At 53.0% G+C, this 18,750-nt stretch overlaps 5 protein-coding genes across 5 annotated transcripts; 3 read left to right on the forward strand and 2 right to left on the reverse strand.

Annotated features, from left to right (window-relative positions):
* Positions 1-219: 219 nt before the first annotated feature.
* CC84DRAFT_791921 (alpha/beta-hydrolase) lies at positions 220-2,898 on the reverse strand. Its single transcript, XM_018187411.1, has 7 exons — positions 2,568-2,898; positions 2,335-2,450; positions 2,262-2,282; positions 1,470-1,892; positions 815-1,416; positions 733-752; positions 220-629 (listed from the first exon to the last, which is right to left on the reverse strand). The coding sequence occupies exons 1-7, from the start codon at positions 2,637-2,639 to the stop codon at positions 321-323; spliced, it is 1,563 nt and encodes a 520-aa protein (XP_018034794.1). The 5' UTR covers positions 2,640-2,898; the 3' UTR covers positions 220-320.
* Positions 2,899-3,076: 178 nt separating this feature from the next.
* CC84DRAFT_1196621 (uncharacterized protein) lies at positions 3,077-6,288 on the reverse strand. The gene is made up of 7 exons (XM_018181475.1): positions 6,061-6,288; positions 5,259-5,975; positions 4,966-5,208; positions 4,563-4,916; positions 4,271-4,514; positions 3,719-4,224; positions 3,077-3,669 (listed from the first exon to the last, which is right to left on the reverse strand). The coding sequence occupies exons 1-7, from the start codon at positions 6,154-6,156 to the stop codon at positions 3,178-3,180; spliced, it is 2,652 nt and encodes an 883-aa protein (XP_018034795.1). The 5' UTR covers positions 6,157-6,288; the 3' UTR covers positions 3,077-3,177.
* CC84DRAFT_792126 (TFIIH basal transcription factor complex helicase-like protein XPB subunit) lies at positions 6,232-9,051 on the forward strand. Its single transcript, XM_018187413.1, has one exon. It carries the CDS (start codon positions 6,601-6,603, stop codon positions 9,007-9,009), a length of 2,409 nt encoding a protein of 802 aa, XP_018034796.1. The 5' UTR covers positions 6,232-6,600; the 3' UTR covers positions 9,010-9,051.
* A 1,726-nt stretch (positions 9,052-10,777) lies between these two features.
* CC84DRAFT_792152 (uncharacterized protein) lies at positions 10,778-13,506 on the forward strand. Its single transcript, XM_018187414.1, has 8 exons — positions 10,778-10,995; positions 11,120-11,139; positions 11,186-11,652; positions 11,705-11,984; positions 12,057-12,388; positions 12,438-12,523; positions 12,575-12,779; positions 12,828-13,506. The coding sequence occupies exons 1-8, from the start codon at positions 10,875-10,877 to the stop codon at positions 13,423-13,425; spliced, it is 2,109 nt and encodes a 702-aa protein (XP_018034797.1). The 5' UTR covers positions 10,778-10,874; the 3' UTR covers positions 13,426-13,506.
* A 1,597-nt stretch (positions 13,507-15,103) lies between these two features.
* Positions 15,104-16,192, forward strand: CC84DRAFT_1164901 (uncharacterized protein). Its single transcript, XM_018178593.1, has 2 exons — positions 15,104-15,743; positions 15,823-16,192. The coding sequence occupies exons 1-2, from the start codon at positions 15,583-15,585 to the stop codon at positions 15,860-15,862; spliced, it is 201 nt and encodes a 66-aa protein (XP_018034798.1). The 5' UTR covers positions 15,104-15,582; the 3' UTR covers positions 15,863-16,192.
* Positions 16,193-18,750: the final 2,558 nt, after the last annotated feature.

Consider the following 18,750-nt stretch of genomic DNA (forward strand, 5'->3'; position numbering starts at 1 on the left):
TATATCCTCTCATATGATATTCCCACTGCCTGACCAGCTCTTGTTCTCGTCACCGCCGTACGTCCGAGAGTTTGTGGCATGTTTCTCGTCGATCCCACCTTACTGTCCATGCGCCACATGCACCTGCATATCCATCCTGCGCGCAGCCCAGCCCACCGGCACTACTGCATCGCTACCGCTTCCCAACCCTCCCTTCGCAAATCAATTGCTGTGTTAATGGTGCTTCCCGGCGCATATACTAGGCATATGCGCCATAGCAACACCCCATATACCTATAGCAGCTTTCCACGGCTTTTATCTTGTCCGCGCAACGACATTGCCTAAGCGGGAAGGTTGGATGGAGTTCTGAAGGCAGCTCCGCCGTGCGATTGAAAGTACTCGCGCATGTCGAGAACAAGAAGATCCGGCGCTTCCCACGCAGGGAGCGCGGCAGGGCGTCGATGTCGCTTCACCCAGGCGATATTCCAAGTCGCGCTCCCCCACATGAGTGGTGTAGCTTTGTCGTGGCCGTTGGTGTTTTGCGCGCGGAAAGCACTAATACCGAGGGGCACTGGGCAGTGGGTCGTTGAATACGGGGATGTCGGCGTTGTGTCAAGTTGCGTGCGTCTCAGCCATCGAAGCGAGGCTTCCTAGATGGCAATAGCCAATCGTTAGCGGAACTCAGGCCTTGACATGCATGCCATCCAGTTTTCTTGATTCCATTCTGTACAGGTCGACAACAGAGGTACGTACCGGCCCGGGTAACCATTGCACTAAACGCGGTACAGAGTTAGTTGCTACGGCTCCGTTTTCCACCTGGGCGGGTAATACGTACTCATCGTCCAATTTAAAACTTCGGTAGCCGACCACGAGTATACTCCCGAATTCGCTTCGCTTTCGCGCGGTTCTGATGGCTGTTCTACTCCTTGCGCAGGGACAGCATCTCTGAACGTAGTTTCCACCGATGCGCGATCGTGTTGCGAGTCTTGCTGCTCCAATTCGATCGGAGATAAGAACGGCGAACGAGACCGTGATGTGACAGGTTCCAGAGAAGGAGGCATTTGGGTGGTGTGTATCACATCGAGCAGGCCTGCAAGGAGGCCTATAGGCGAGTCGCAGAGTGAAAAAGCCAGAGTTTGTGGTCGATAAGAGTAGAGATGCGAAAGCGTAGGACCCAGCGGGCCTCTAAGCTTCTCTAGACCTTTCGACAGTGATCGATTTGCAGTGTCCCTCCCGGAGCCCTCCTGAACCTCGGAAGGGACGTATCCAAAGCTCAGCGAGGTTACGCTAGCCTTTGTGACCTTTGCGACCTGGTACTTTAGGAACGGAACGGGGCTTTGCTGGAATTTCGGCTGGTCAAAGGTCGGATTTGCCGTATGAACCGAGATGCAGCTCTGTGGATGATTCAAGGCCAATGTTCGGCAGATATTGAAGCCCCTGTGCTGTAGTCAGCGATCAGCATTCTTGTGGTCAACAGTACTCGCGCGTACCATCCGGTGCCGTGGGCAACATATCGGTCGTAACCCAGACGGTTCATGAGCTTGCTGAACGCCTCCGCCGTTTCCTTCAAGCCGAAGGTCTCGGATGAGCTCGCATCGGAAAAGCCGAAACCCGGGATGCTGGGGGCGACGACGTGAAAAGCCTGCTGTGCGCCATCTCCAAAGCTTCGTAGCGACTGGGGATCCGTAAGCGCATCGATGATCTTCTGGACCTCTATGAACGAGGAGGGCCAATTGTGGCAGAAGAGCAGCGGGATCGCATGCCGATGCGATGAAGGCTTGTGCACGAAGTGTATGCGCAGTGGCTGAACTGTTTTCTCATCGTCTGTTGATGGCAGGTTGATGGTAGTCCGGTACTGGGGAAGTGAGGTGTTGAGGTGGGTTTCCTGCGCACGCCAGTCGTAGTGCTCCAGCCTATATGTGAGTCAGTATAGGGCCATGGAAGGCGCGACCTAATCCAATGTGATCCGCAACCACGCGACATGCATAGTTTTGCATAGTTTTGCATTGCGAGCATTAGATCGAGCTTGTGAATGCTGGCCATTTCTTGGTCTGTAGCTGCGATGGAGTGAAGGATAGCATGCACCTAGGAGGGGGCAGGTGGATGACATGCTCGCGATGAGTTGTCCCGATGCAGGGAAGTCACGACCGCCCCTACCCCGAGCTGGGGAAGCAACGGGCGTCTCCGATCGCAGTGCCATCAAGTGGATATTGAAGCTCGCAAGGACAACAACATATCATGCTAGCGCCGACAACAGCACTTGGATCAGAAATTTGACTAACCAGTAATCCAGCAGAGGTTCTCTGTACAAAGTTAGACACGTTGAATCGAACTCGAGACCAGATGCACACTCACAGCACTGCTTTCGGAGTTCCCAAGTCCCAGCGTCTCTCCTCCGGCAGCTCCAGCTCCCTCGGCAAACGTGTTAATTCCAGTTTCTTCTTCGTCAAATCAAGATATTTGGAAGACACCTGGAGGACGGTTTCAGCATGTTGTGTATTCTCGAAGCACTTCAAACACTCGCATCGCATTTGTATTCCCAGATCAATGGAAGCTTGCTGAGCGGGTTAGAGGACAGGGCGACCTACATGCATGGAATACGGCGTGACCTCCGCATCCGCACCCGCCTCAATCGCAATATTAACATTACCCTCGCCCATCGTTACAGGGAACGGACAAATCAGCAGAATGGTAAAGTCATATGTATCGGGATATCAAAACACGCTGCAGACACAGCAACAAAAAGGCACGGGACAAAAACAGAGAGATTGAGCACATGGTAGGCGCGCGGCCCACTATTTGGAACCCCATCTCCCACACAATAGCATAGCCGATAAGCAATTACGCGTTTCGGCTCAGGGTCCAAGCGGCCTAGATCCAGGCAAAGGGGCGCGACCGTGGTTGACAGCTCGATGGGCGAGTAACTTTGTCGAAATGAAGGGCCCCAATCCTGGTGATAGGCTAGAAGACGCGGGAAGCACTCGCCACACGTGGCGGAGCACAGCCACGTCAGTCCCTGATCTGCATTCTGCTACACATTTCCCGTAACCGGCCAATCTTGCACAGACCTAGATCGCCAATCACCCTCCCTCTACCTTTCAAGATGATGAATATGTAGAATTGCTACTCTAAAAGCGTGGCTGAGCCACCGACCACACGCGTTCGGTCGTTCAGGGTCCTACTGCCCTTGTAGTGTCCCTAGATCTCTCTAACCGTACTCGGCCTTTCCCCGGAATTGCCACTATTAGGCGCACCCCCCTGCGCCATTTGAGTGGCTCGGTCTCTCAAATTAAGACTCCCAATCCTCTGCACGATCGTGCTGCCCACCGCGTCCACGGCGCCCCGCGGCGCCAACAGACTGGGCGCCTGGGCTGCCGCTTCCTGCACCTTGAACAAACGGATGCTCGTGTTGTTCCATACACCCGCCGTGCCTTTGGACACTACCATTTCGCCTGCAAAAATGAAGCTCCAGAGGAGGGATTCGTACCAACCCATGGAGAGCGGCGACCACTCGAAAGAGTAATTCTTGATTGGCGAAGGCTCAATGCCGCGAACTTCGCTTTCGCGTATGATCTTCAAGGCGGCTGCTGTGTCGGCAGTTGAGGAGCCAGTGTTGGGGATCTTCGGACCCAGCTCAGATATCAGCATAAGAATTGTGTGCAACGGCAATTCAGGGAGCCAGCTTTCGATCTGTAGTTGATCAGCATACCGAATGTACAAAAAGCCCTTGTCAGCTTACCCATGCAGCAGAGGGCGTGAAGAAATCAGCCGTGCCTAAGATAGGAATTGCGATGCTGCTGAGACTGGTGGTACTGTTTTGCCGCGAGAATGCAGGCTGTCCAACAGGCATTTTCCCGCGTGCCTTCTCGGACATGCCTCTGAGTTGCAGAGGTACTGACTCGTCTATCGACGATGCTATCGAGCCACTTCTCGAAGCGCCTGAGGGAGCGTGAACTGGCGATTGCGGAGTGGTCGCCGGGTGAGGCTCATCAGCATCAGAATCTTCATCGTCACCAATAGCGAAAGCACTGCTCTCTTCAGGGACATTGCTCAGCGTAGGTGTACGTGGCATAGTCGGACTCCGCATGCTGTCGATCGAGTCCGCTCGCGGATGCTCCCCACTGTTCTCCTTTCGCAGCTGGTTTTGGCGTTCGATTTCCTCCTGGCCACTTTCTAGTGTAAAGTTGCGGAGGGCTTGGAATCGTTTCCGTGACCTTATAATGGCATAAACCAGGTTGGGGTTGTCTGTTGGGGCGTCAGCTACGGTTCTAGCTTCAAGGCATACACTTACGCTGGTATTGGTGCTCGACTATAGCATTGAGAGCTTCCAGCAAGGACTGCAGCAAAGTGTGATTCGTTTCGTTCGCGAATAAGAAGCTAGGGGAGGACATTGATGCGAACAACTGTAGAAGCTTCGAGCTTGGAGCCCTGCCTAAATTTTGCACATGAGGAGCGATATTCTGGATGACTGCTAATAACGCTGGATATATGGCGTCTAGCTTTCCCTTGCTCGTGGTAAGCAGTGTATATATTGACTACAGTGCGTATTAGCAGAGTGAACCCGTATACAGATGAGACCTTACTGTGATAAGATAGTCGGCATATGTGCCATGGAAATTGGTTATGCGAATGCTGGCCGGTAGCGACTCTTGTCCCTCGAATGTTTTGTTCAAGCTCTTGCCAAAGTGAGACTCCACACTCAGGGTTTGCAATACAAAAATGCACATCCTGACGAGACCCTGCTTAGTAGGGTCGTTGCGCTGATCCATAGCGTAATACAGCACCAGAACAACAAAATCATGGGCTCTATCAGTGTCGATAATGAAGGACCGGAAGCGCTTGTTGCACTGCAAGGTTTCCCAGAATAACATGATCATCTCTGGTGCCCACGTCAGTGACTTGTGGCTTCCTGGAAGGTATGTGGATGTTGCTTGTAGCTAAGCCTAATCAGCAGACGCAGGGTAACGTGATGTGCAGCGGTCATACAGGTTGATTGAGTATCCTGGTCATCCCGTCGACCAAAAACTGGAAATCTTGCGGCCGGTGTAAGCGACCGAGGAAATAACGGAAAGTGTTGCGGGGAGGCGTTCCAGTGCCTGGCTCTGGGATGGGATAAAGTATGAGCACAAGCAGTAACTGCAGGCAATATGTGACGAGTATCTGTTTCTGGTCCCTGAACACAACATGGTCGTAGGGCACTCGCCACGAAGCTGGGTTGTACTTCAGAGTCTATCGGAAATTAGACGGAGAGTGATAGATGCAGCAACGGGGAGACGTACGGTGTTGAGCAGGGAGCAGAGAACAGACAAGACGACTTGCTTGTCGAAGCTTGTTGCCATGTACGTGATTGCCTTGACGCCCTTGACAGGCAACACATTGGCAGACATGTACATGGACTTGCTCGCCAAGGTAAGGAGCAGACGCAGAATCTCGGTCCGGTTGTTTTCGAATTCCTTGGTGGTAGCAGTGGGCGTGTTGCAGCCGACGCCGCTCTGCCATATCGCATACGAGACCTTGTTCTTGGCGGCAGGCACCTTGGGCAAGGTGAAGTCGGAGAAGAACAGCAGGTCGATCAGGGTGTCGATGATGTCCTCTGCCAGCGGCTTGGCCTGCTCGAACTCGGGCTCCTGCTCGTTGGCGGTCGGCGTCTGCTCAGGATCGGCCTCGTCGAAGAGCACCTCGGTGCGCGGCTGCCCACGGCGGCTGCGCTTCCTGCGGGCGCCCCAGAAGAAGTTGTCTTCCCAGGCATCGAGATGGTCGGCCTCGTAGATGAAGGGCAGGATGCGGGTGAGCACGCGGATGCAGTTGAGGGCGTCGCGCTCGGGCGCAAGCTCCGGGTCGGGGAACGAGGGGTGGTTGCGCAGCACGCAGAGGCGCGACGTCACGGCGAGCACCAGCGTCTCGAGGTTGGCGAGGTTGCTGTCGCGTGTGCGCCGGATGTCGGCAGGCGAAAAGAGCGAGAAGACATCCTCTGCCGACTCGGGCAGCTCCCAGAACTGTGGCAGCGCAGGCGTCAGCGGATGGGCATCAACGTGGGCATGGGAATGTGCATAGCTACGGGCGTTGGGAGGGCGAGCTTACGCTGGTCCAGTACGTGTCGTCGGCGGAGATCTGCTTGGGCTCCGCCAGGCGGAAGATGCCCTGCTTAAAGCTGAGCTTGGAGTCGGACGCGCCCATGGGAGGATTATACCCTCAGGCAAGCATCGCGGCCGGTGGTTGTGGAGTAGTCAGTAGTCTGCGGTGGAGCAACACCTGCACCTGGGCACCCCACAGCTCACATGAGCGCGCGCCTCGACGCGACACACAGCCACCACCTCCCAGCTGCGACTACATAATTTCGTCACTCGTCATCACCCTTCGGCGCACCTGGGACTATGTCGGAGAGCAACCCTGCTTAGTAAGTGGTCTTGGCAGTCGCGCCTGCCTCAAGCGTCATATCTACCAGCGCCACCTGCAGCTGCCTTTCATTCATCCTCACTCTCTCCCGCCCGCTCCGCTCTCGCAATTCCCACTGCGCCGCTGCACTGCGACTCCTGCCCGACGACGTATTGCTACCGCAGCCTCGAGTAGCACGGCGCGCAAGAGCGCTCCGCCTAGCGACCTTCCGCTCGACGCATCGACATGCCCCCCAAGAAGCGCAAAGCCGACGCCGCCGACGCCGAGGTGGACGGGCAAGAGTGGTCTGGCGGAGAGCTGAGTGATGCCGAAACCTTCAAGCGGCTCGAGAACAAGTTTTCTCTCGTCGGACATCAAAAGCCTCGACACCAGACAGACGGTGCCTCGGGACTCTTTCAAAATGATCAGGCCTCCCAGCCTCTCAAGCCAGACCACGCCAGCCGCCCCATGTGGGTGGTCGAGGACGGCAAGATCATTCTAGAGTCGTTCAGCCCTCTGTTCCCCGAGGCGCAAGACTTCCTGATCAATATCGCTGAACCCATCTCGCGTGTCTCGAGGATGCACGAGTACGCCTTGACTGCCCACAGCCTCTTTGCCGCAGTCTCTGTCGGCCATACCCCCGACGAGATCATCAACAGACTCGAGAAGTATTCCAAAGCTGTCCTCAATTCTAGCGTAGTCAGCTTCATCAAGAAGTCTTCTGCCGCCTACGGAAAAGCCAAAATTGTTTTGAAAAAGACCCTTTCCTACATCGAGAGTGATGACCCTGCGTTGTTGCGCCAGCTGCTGCAGGACCCCGTCATATCACAAAGTTTAGCCGACAGCAGCGCCACATTGATCACCGAAGCGGCTCCAAAATTCGGCCAGATGATGATTCCGGGCACCAAGATGGCTGCTGGTGCCAACCAGATTGCGCAACCCGAGATCGCTGCTGAAGAGCCGGAAGAGCCCAACAAAATAATCGCTGCACTTAGAGAAGATGACGAAGAGGAGGAAGAGGCCAAAGTGCATTCTTTTCAGATCAGAAGTGAGACACGCGAGGCTGTAATCAAGCAGTGTTGGGAGATCGGCTATCCATTGACCCAGGAATATGACTTCAATAATGACCAAGTGAATGCAAACCTTGACATCGATCTAAAGCCACACGCGCAGATCCGATACTACCAGGAGAAGGCACTGAGTAAGATGTTCTCCAACTCGCGAGCCCGATCCGGCGTCATAGTTCTCCCGTGCGGTGCTGGCAAGACGCTAGTGGGCATCACAGCTGCCTGCGGAGTTAAAAAGTCTTGCATAGTTCTATGTAACAGCACCATGTCCGCAATACAGTGGAGAACAGAGTTTATCAACTGGAGCAACATCAACCCCGACGACATTGCCGTTTTAACTTCCATGGAGAAGAACGTCTTCCCCAGGTCTGCTGGAGTTTTGGTGACGACCTACCACATGCTCGCTGCATCTGGGAAACGGGCGCACGATACTGCTGCCGCTCTCAAATTCATTCAAGAGCGAGAGTGGGGCTTGCTCATCGCCGATGAAGTTCACATAATTCCTGCGGCAATGTTTAAGAAGGTCACTTATTCAGTGGCATCGCACTGCAAGCTAGGACTGACAGCAACATTGCTTCGAGAAGACGACAAGATAGGGACCTTGAACTTTCTAGTGGGACCAAAGCTCTACGAAGCGAACTGGCAAGAACTTTCCCAACAAGGCCACATAGCCAAGGTGCAATGCGCTGAGGTCTGGTGTAGAATGGCCCCGGAATTCTATCGAGAATGGCTGAACACGACAGGGTCTAACAGCCCCAAAAAGCAGCTGCTTGCTGTCCTTAATCCATACAAATTCCAAGCCTGTCAATTTCTCATTGATTATCACCACAAGCGTGGCGACAAGACCATTGTCTTTTCTGACAATGTGTACGCGCTCACGAAGTACTCTAACAAACTGGAGTGCGCCCAGATCCACGGTGGCACCCCACAACATGAGCGACAACTTGTCCTAGACAATTTCCGGAACAACCCGGCGATCCATACTATATTCCTGTCGAAAATCGGTGACACCAGTCTCGACCTACCCGAAGCAACATGTCTCATCCAAATCAGCTCTCATTACGGGTCTCGCCGTCAAGAGGCACAAAGACTCGGAAGAATCCTTCGGGCGAAGCGGCGTAATGACGAAGGCTTCAACGCTTTCTTCTACTCATTGGTCTCCAAGGACACAGATGAGATGACATACGCTGCTCGACGGCAGTCATTCCTTGTCGATCAAGGGTACGCTTTCAAAATCATCACCAGATTGGAGGGTATTGAGGACCGCACCGACTTATATTTCCGGACTTTGACCGATCGAAAAGAATTGCTGACCGAGGTCTGTCTCGCAAAGGAATCTGACGCCGCAGAGGAGCAGATCGCAGGCGACACGTTCTCCATGAACCTCAACAAGCGCAAGAAAGGCGGCGCACGCCGCACTGCAGGCACGTTAGCCGACCTCTCCGGAGGTGCGGGCATGTCATATATCGAGTACAACAAGACGAAGAATAAGGAGCTCTCCAAGAGCAAGGGCGTCAAGAACAACTTCATCCGCAAGCTAAATAGCAGCCATACGAACGCTAAGAAGAGGAAGGCTGCTGGACAATAAGCGACCAACGGCAATGAGATGTTGAAGTCTATGCTTGAGCAGATCCGGAGGAAACTCCGTCCGCAGGCGCGGTCGCTCGTTGCAGTCACCACCATGGTCCTGGTGACCGGGTTGCATCTTGTGGGGCTGTGCAACAATGCATCAGCATCCTCGGCTTGATCGAATTCATGATAGAGCCGTCATGGGTTTGTAGCATTACGATGTAAATATTATCCGGCATCGATGATGCATGCATAATTTTGCAACTTTTGGACTGGTGTCTGCTAATCAGAAAGTTCCGCTTTCCAATTGTTGGATTGTCGGTTTCACTGGTATGCGGGACGATAGACAGATGCCGCATTCATTGTAGTAAAGACCTTCACGAGCATGTGAATTCTACGACCTAAATCTGTTCAAGCATTCCTATCCCCTTGATATTCTCGGACTCAGGGTTTGTGACGGCGCGGAAGGAGTCAGTCGGTGGTGGGGAACACTCATGCGAGACGGCAAGCCACGCGACCCCGCTTCACTAATGCTGCAGCCCGCTGAGAATAGTGGAAACTTAATCCTCTGGCGCCTGCCACTGCCGAATGAATGCCCGGGCAGTAAAACGCTTGAGGGGAGACAGTGTTGGTTGGGATAGAGGGTTGGTGAACTGTGTCGAGATCAGGGAGGAGGTGGGATTGTGAGCGTTTGTTTTTACCGTTGCCAACTTGCATTGTACTAGGTATACATAAGGTCTGGCGAGTGTTCCAATGTCCATGGGATGCATGCTTCGGCAAGTTGCCCCGCAGCTCCGCAGTCGTGCCTGGTACAATCCCGCTCGAAAAATTCTATGGTCGGGCATGGAGACAAATGTCACACGAGCTTTCTAGGGCCGAAAAGGAATACATGGAACCAAACAGACAAGTGAAGTCGGAGGTCTTCCGACCCTGTCATCGATCGTTCCGCACCGGCGGCGTGCTGAACAATTGACAGCTACAATTAGCAACACAGCTCCTTAGATCGCGGGAGCTACTAACATGTGAGCGGCCAACAATCGCATTGCATCACCCGAGAGTCGCACCGTCAACCTTTATATTGGAGATCGCAGGACGTATGTTAAATCATACAATCTTCTCATGATGCTAAACATTGTAAGTCGACACATGGATCGCCTCATCCAGGCGACTGGTACATTACGTCCGCTCGGCATCATATAGCAAGCAAGCAACACACGTTTCAGCCCTAAGCCAGCACTCCGGACAGTACTCCTGCCTCGCGCTACGACAACAGTCTGGTCCAGAAGATGTCACAGTCACGTGTGGCTTTGCGTACCTAGGAGTGATGTATCATCCGCGTGTAGTGCAACGGTCACAAGCGACGAATTGCCCCACTTTACCATTGCAGTGGAAATTCACGCAGTGTAAGACCAATCGCAGCGAAGGGAAGTCTCTCCGGCGACCCCTTGTATTCTTCCACGCGAAGGGTTCATGCGAGGGTAGTCTCGGAGCGTGCAACTCTACATGAAGTACCGGGAAGATCTTCGGCGCAGTCCGTACAACTAGTCGCGGGATCTGCGGGGTCTGAGTTGGTGGCATTGGCTGGGATCCGCATGCATGCTTCCATGACATGATTTCCAGAATCAGTAAGATGTCGGCTCTCGGACCCGGCCCGTCGCTTGATTGTCCCCCAGCACCACCTCTCCCCCATCGACAGCCTTCCACTTGCATTATGACTAACTTAGGCTTCTGAAGCATACGCTGGACCGGGAAATTCCAGCGCTCATGTCATCGGGGGTCGAAGCCGGGCATATCAACATCTCTAGCAGCGCTCGCAGGACTCATGAAAATGCGCAGTCTTCTCGGGCGTCCTTCCGTTTTCCATCATTCTGATTGAGTCCTGATATGGCAAATTTTCGTCCTCTGCAACCTGCACCCATGGAAGAACAACCGCCTAATATACAGGCCAGGCCTCTACCGGCAATGAAACCAAAACGCACGGTCACTCTTGGAGCTTGTGTCGCTTGTGAGTCTCCCTTTCGCGTGGCGAAGCCCATGTCGGAGCTTGGGCCGAAGATTTTTCGGCTTCCCTCCAACTTGACATGGCAACAGTTGATCTGAAATGATTAATGATATCTGACAATGAATAGGTCGCAAAAGAAAGTCCAAAGTACGTATTGAAACGTATAGTGATCGGAGTGATCTAACAAATTCAGTGCGATGGCAACCGTCCAGTATGCAGTTGTTGTGCTCAAAAGGACACTCATTGTGTCTACGAGCTGGGACCCAACGAAAAGCCATCTCAAGCCATGAAAAGGAAGAACGAAGAGATGCAAGGGGAGCTATCCAACTTGCGCCAGCTCTACGATCTGTTGCGGCTTCGTCCTGAGCATGAGGCTCTTGCTATCCTTCAAAAGATCAGAGAAGGGTCCCCAGAAGCCTCGTCAGCTCAACAGATTCAACTGATCAATCTCCTCCACCAAGGACAGCTCACCAGCGCACCGTCCTTGGCACAGCATTGCGAACCTGCGCATCCTTTGACGCTGCCACCTATACGCCTTGCTCTCGATTCGCCAAGCTCCGATCCCAATACCTTGCCTTTCACAAGCATATTCCCTTTAGGCTACGACGAGCCCACCAGCCAGCGAAGACGACACGCTTCGGACACTGATGTGTCCGCTCGGTATGTTGTCTCCGCATCGAAAACTGTGAGGGACAATTTTGACCAACCCCAGCTCAGATGCTTCTAGTTCAGTGCCGCCGCCCACTTCCATAGAGTCGCTTCTGCATCCCGGAACCGAAGGCTCGTCTGATTCACGACTTGCGAACCTCCCGAGCTGGACTCCGATTATCAAAGATGCCCGTTTTCTGGCTCTTCTCATGACCCTCTGGCATAAGTGGGAGTATAGTTACTACCACTACCTCGATTGGGACATCTTTCTAGACGATATATCTAGCGGGCGTACTGACTTTTGCTCTGAGCTTCTTGTTAATGCAGTCTTAGCTTCTGCGAGTGTAAGTTTAATTAAATAGAGCCCTCCAGAATAAACCTGGCCGAGATCTTTCGCATTTCTGACTGGCTCGCAGTTTCACTCTTCACTAGTCAAGAACCGATCCAAACCCTTTGGCGATAGTCTAATCACGCGCTTTTATCGAGAAGCTCGGCGGTTGTGGGAAGCCGGGGAGGGCGAGGACAGCCTTACCCGAGTTCAAGCAGCCCTGGCGCTGTTCATGGTCTTCGGGAAGCATGGGCGAGACAGAGTCGGCTACATGTTCCTACAGGAGGCATGCCGGCTTACTCGGACTCTAGGCCTTTTTCGCCTACCATCGTCCGCTACCCAGAGACCGCTGCACATTACCGAAGAGAAATGGGAAAGGGCCCGGTCAGTTACAGCTTGGGCGCTGTTCAACTTTCAACTGTAAGCAAACTCGCATCAGCTACGCTCGTTGTAGACCTAACTAAGCTAGGACGATGTCATTCACTTATTCTCTACCGCCCTTGATCAACTCGCCTCCGCCTGTTGCAATACCATATGAAGGGTCGGATAATGAAGGTGAGCAAAACTGCTGTGACTATAAAACCAATCGATTCTGACGTATTTAAGCCCTATTCCAAGATGAGTGCGCTCGCAGCGTCGTTCTCCTCGAATGTTTGAATACACTCATCGACCCAGACGATCCAACGTCAGATCTACCACCAAAGCCAGAGCAAATCGAGATCCTCTACTTGCGGTTGAAACTGTGGTTTGATCATCGTAGATCAAGTCTTTGTCCGACGAAGCATCCCTCGCCAGAAAATCTCCTGACTGCGTACGAATCCCCTCCCAAGACAAGGAATAAATCACTAACACTTCGCAGAATGCAATACTACGTATCGGTCATTCGCCTGTTTCAGCCTTTCACCCACTATGAAAGCTCAAACGAGCGCATAAGCTCATACCGCGACCAAGCTCTCCGAAGAACATCAGCGGCTACTAAAGAGCTCCGTCACCTCATCTCTATCAATGACAGCCAGCATGGCTGGGCCGCCACCATTACTATCATTCTGCATCCACTCACAATATCCGTCTTCGGCTCGCTCGACGAAATAGCCAGCCAGAAGAACCCCGTGTTCACCCCAGAGGCGAACGAAGCCTATAAAGGCCTTTTAACCTGCTTACACGGCCTGAGCGTCATCACAACGTACAACTTCTACTCGCAGTCCTTGTTCCGGCTGGCCACACAGTCGTGCAAAGCACTAGATATCCCGCTGCCGCCAGAGATCACGACGGCCCTAGATCGCTTCCAGAGTGACGAGTGGACGAAGACGGCGGCCAGCATGGTAAGCAGCCAGTATATTGCAGACATGCGCAGGACGACGTCAGGCATGCAGAACGCCCGCATGGATAGCATCATTTCCAAGTGGGACGAAATGACCATTAAAGACGAGTCAGCTTTGAAGAAGGACGAGGTCTGAGATATAGAACTGCGACGCGTTGTCGCATTATCGGATTGAATCAGGTTTTCGGTTGTCTCAAGCGCGTTACGCAACATTCACAAGATCGAGATTGACTGTGTATACCCACCTCACGTATAGCCAGTCAGTCAGTCACTAACAGCCAGTACATACCACAGCATATGCGACACCCATCACACTCAACCAACCCAAACCCTTCCCCCTGCGCATCGTCGCTCTACTTTCTCCTCAACAACGCCCTGGTCACCCACCACGTGGCGCCTCGTCGAACCTCCCTCCACTCCGCATACACGCACACCGCAACTTCCACCCCACCCCAAGCACAGTCCGCAAACACGTCCAGCTCCGACGGAAACTGCCAGTTCAGGCTAGATCCGGCAGCGCTTCGGTTCCTCCAGCGCACCTGCGCGATGCCATCATGTGGCGCGCCCCAGCTCGTGGGCGCGGCAGGACGCGGAACCGTTGCCTACCATACCACGCCACAGGCGTGCTGTACATACGGCCGAGGCATCGTACCGCGCGGGCACTTATCGCATCGCGCAGCTTGTTACAGCTGATGTACGACGGCGCAGCTTGCTGGGTTTGACAGCGAGCGGTGCGCATGCGCTGCGGGGTTGGAGGAACCGGGCGGCGGCGGCGCATTTTAATCGGGCCGATGGCGCGCGGGAGGAGAATACTTGCCTTCATTCCTTAGGCAGGCACCAGAAGGACGACCAGCGTAGTCTAGCGGGGGCGAAAGCGTGGTTGAGGGCTCGACCCGTGCACGGGTGGGCGGAGAATCCAAACCGAGGGGTTTCTGCGGGTGGGTAGTGGCATGTGGCGGGAAAAGGTTTTGGGTCTGGGAGGCCTAGTGCGCGAAGAGTCGCATTGAAGGAGTGTGATTGGCTTCGAGTTTATACTTCGTATGGTTGTGTGAGTGCAACGAGCTGTTGCGATGCGGTCGGGGACCCTGCGTGTGCTTTGGTGCATCGGGATATGGAAATAGTGTGGATATCGGGATTCGAAAGTGTTACGGGCGAGAGCTTAGTAAAATGGGCGGGCAAAGAGGCTCCTGGATCTACAATGCAGGCGAAAACATCAGCAGATGAAGTGAAGGGAAATGCTCCTGAGGAACGAGTAATAGTTGTGGCGGCTCCGTAATTATTTCCCATATATTCCCATCTATTCCCATCCATTCCCTGGAAAGCACTAGGGTACGAAATTTCTGCGGCCTCGCCTCCGTGAATCGCAATAGGAGCATTGCTGAGAAGTTCTCTGATCGCATCGAACGGTCGGTTTCGCCTCATTCGTAGCTATATCTGATGGTCTATTCTGTTTAATAGTGGGCGGCAGGCGTTGCAGTCCATTTTGACTATCATTCTCGGGGAACACATTTTCAAGTCAACAACCAAAAAAAATCCTAAAACAGTAGCGTATGGGAATAATCTTTGGTTGTTGACTCAAAAATGTGTCCCGTAAAATGATGCACCTTGATTTATGGATGCGATCGATAGTAAGCCACTAATGAGTATTCCTCAGTGAAGTGTGATTGAGGCCGCCTTTTTTTTTTTTTTTTTTTTTTTTTGGAAAGAGGCTCTGAGACGAAGGCGTAACTCTGGGAAAAACTGACATAAGACACATAAATATCGTCTAGCTTCAAAGACCAGATGCTGTGTAAAGCATTGCTTGGTGAAATGTGGTAGGGGAAAGGCGACCTTATTGTCTCTACATAAGAGTTTTCGTTTTTCAACCAAGTCGTACCATACATCGTCATCAATTTTCTGAGCTTAATCGGAACATAAAGTTTGTGCTACAAACCCAAGGTTAGCACTTCACCAGGCGTTTTCCACGGTGGATGAATCAACATTCACTTCGCCGTACAGACGGAAAATCAACGCGAAAATCCCTACAAACATTCCTCGCACTACTTCTCGCTAAGACAGAGGTTTTTAATAATTGAACATGAAAGAACACATAGAGGTTGTGTCACTTTCGAACTAAGCCAACGAGGCAGTGACGTCATGATTTGCTGTCTCCATTCCCTTGAGGACCTGAACCGCATCTCTGACCACTCGCTACTACCATCCGCTGAGATCAAGTGCAGCTGCATGCGTGCAGCTCCTTTGAATACAAGTTCTCTTCGGTCCGATCTATCGACAGGTGCCAGTCGACATTGCGATGGTCGACGCCCTGATTCGGCGCGCGCCTAAGAACCCAATCCTGTTCATCGGCATCAACCTCACTATCGCGTTTGCATGGGCTGGCTGCATAGGCGCCTGGACGAGGGCAAAGCATTTCAAGGCTGAGGAGGGGAGGTATAGGGTACATTGGGGGAAATGGTAAGTTTCAATGTGTAATTATGGAGATGCGCAAGGTCCGCCTCAGGGACAACGTTAATAGATGCTAATGGGGGTGCAGGATTCAAGATGGCGATGATATCTGGCGGAAAGAGCATTAAGGATATAACAGCCCGTGCTGCAAAATACGAAATCATTTCGCACATGGGCGACTGCCAGTTGCGGCTGGGTAACTACGCTATATTCTTGTACTTGCATCTGATCCCTTTTATTGTGGAATCGAAATCCCTGATCTATAGCCTGTTGAACATGGGAAAGCCGCACAACGTGCTCTAGGTCGCCCTCAGAATCGAACACGAAAAGAAAGGTGGCGCTCTGCGGCAAAGACCTTCGAGTCACCCACGCTAAGATTGTACCGTCGAAGGCATTCTCTTGATTCTCGCTCGAGCCCACCTTGAAATTCCATATTGGTCAATAATGTAACAAGGCAGGACTGCCCTTGGCCCGGATTTTGGCCACAATGTAGACCAACAAGCCCTTTTGTCACGAACGAGCATAAAAGTACTCAAGAGACCGCCAAAGTGTGGTTGAATAGTGCATCAACTAAACAAATGATTCCAGTCTACTCGAAATCTTGCACAGCACCTGTCCTTTCCCATCCGGATACATGGTATCCCATCCTGACCTTTGCACTGAAGTCGGAACGTGAGGATTCGAGTATAGTTAATCTCCGTGCTATCCGCGCTGAATTAATGGACGTCAACTCAATGTCGCTAATCAGCCATCGCCTAGCCTATCTCGGAGCATCATGCCTTCTTCGAACTTTGAAAACGGCATTACTTGGATCGAGCCTGGTAGACCACATTGTACTGAATCCATTGGCAAACACTGTATTAATCTTCTCTCACTTCTACGCTCCTCGTCCGCCGGTGGAAACGGCGCTTCACGTAGAAAGTCGTAGCTCTTAGGTAAGTAAGAGGGCGCTGTAAATTCTCACCTGTCTCTGGATCAACCATGATTACAAAAGCAAAGCTCACCACTGTTCCTGATGCTCTTACACCTACTCCTCTACTCTCCCTCAGCTTTTTTTACCCTCAGAACGACTACTGCGAAGACTGACGGCGCGGCATTTCGATGCCCGTCTTTTCTAACCTGCTCTGGCCTTTCCAGTTGACTGCTACATCCCCCGAACCTACCCACAAAACCTCTTCGGCGTACCCGCTCACACACGGCACCAACCTCGCACAAGACAGAAATCCCGGCGCATATCTGACGAGCGCAACACCGGACAACAAACAGGCGGCTATGGAGGCGACAGCCGGCTTCGGTGGTGATTGCGATGTCGAGAGCGTGGAGAAGGAGCACAGCGTGCAGCAAAACGATACAGCTTTCAAGTTCGGCGGCGTTTTGGAGAGCGGAGATCATGAGGCGCTAGCATTTGGCACCACCCCGGCTGGTGATAATGGTGAAGCCGGCTCCAGCGCCAGTCAACCTTCTAGCTGTCTTGGAGATGGCAAAAATTTCGGCCAAGCACTTTCAGAGGGACAAGACGAGGCCACAGACCCGATACCCTGTGAGCATGGCATCAATAGTGCGCTGCAAGTCGAGGGCGAGGGTGGAATCAACGATCACACGACTGATCAACCCTGCTCCAATGGTCCAGATGACAGTTATCCACGCGTCAAGCGCGAAGTCCCTGGAGACGAGAAGATAACGGAGCTCAACCGTGCCGACGACAAAGTTGCAAAAGTTCCAAACATAGGCAACAAATCACGAGCCAGCGAGCAAGCAGACTTTACGCTCCGACAAGAAGAAGCTCCGCCGTCTTCACCGTTGCCGACCCATTCACGGCGCCCTGGAGAGCAGGGCAATCCCGCCAACCCGCAGCCCGAACCAAGCAGTGACTCCGTCTTCATGCAGCAGGTCAACTATCACTTTGCCCGTCAGAACCGTGCGAGCGGCAGTCATCCAATCCTGCCCAAGGAATATCCGAACAACCTTTCCAAGGGCGCACTGGAGTACTACCATGAGTCCAACGAGAGGCAGAATTCTCAACATGTGCACCCGGATTTGGCCGGATCGGCAAGATCTTCGCACGGCTTGCGCGACATGAGCCACAAAGAGAAGCTTTCATCGGGCATACACGATGAACATTCAGGTCGTCTAGAGAATGTCCATCGCAAAGGTGTATCGCATGGGCCGACTAATGAAGGACCTTGGGATGACTTGCAGCAGCCGCGCTCAATACTGCAGCCTCCATCCCATTATCCACCTGCTTCCCGCGGCATGTTGCAAAATATGCAAAACAGGCAGATTCTTTCGCCGCAATTTACACCTAGCCTCTCGTATGACGCCTACCGCTCAATATTCTCACCTTCTATGCTTGGATACCAGATCCCAGACCATGCGATGCACGAACAACGCACATCAGCGCAGTCCGTCCGCAAAGACAACCACTATACTCAGGCGGCGGCAAAGCGAAAGCGCCAGGAAGAGTCGGGTGAGGATGAGGAGGAGCCTGAGGAAGGAGACGACTACTTTCCATCTGAGTCTGGAGATGAGGAAGACTCTGATCCCGACTCGAATTCGGATTCGGATGCGGATGCTCCGTTGATGTATCGCAAGCAGGCAGCAGAGACGGCGCGTCGAAAGCGAGCTGGTAGCTCACATTCTGAGTATCATGACGAAGGAGCCGAGGACCAAGATGAGGACCAGGGAGAGGATATTGAAGATCCTGGTAAATATCAGCAAGAAGAACGCGATATCACCAACGAGGAGGTAAGTGCGAAGAGACAAAAAGACATGGAGCCAGTCCAGCACATAGACATAGACACTCGCAGCCCCACACAAGACTCCGTCCAAGATGCTTCGGAGCCCTCACCCAGCCTTACTATCAAGTTAGAACTCCCAGGTATACCTACTGCAGGACCAGCCGCCGTTCAGCGCACTCTGCCCGTCCTCCAACCTGAGGTTGCTCCCGAAGCACCCCCATCCGACGAGATCTCGTTTAAGCTACCACAATACCACGTCGAAGTCATGCCCCTCAGGA

Source organism: Paraphaeosphaeria sporulosa (genome assembly GCF_001642045.1).
Source record: "Paraphaeosphaeria sporulosa strain AP3s5-JAC2a unplaced genomic scaffold CC84scaffold_6, whole genome shotgun sequence".
Classification (NCBI taxonomy): Eukaryota; Fungi; Ascomycota; class Dothideomycetes; order Pleosporales; family Didymosphaeriaceae; genus Paraphaeosphaeria; species Paraphaeosphaeria sporulosa.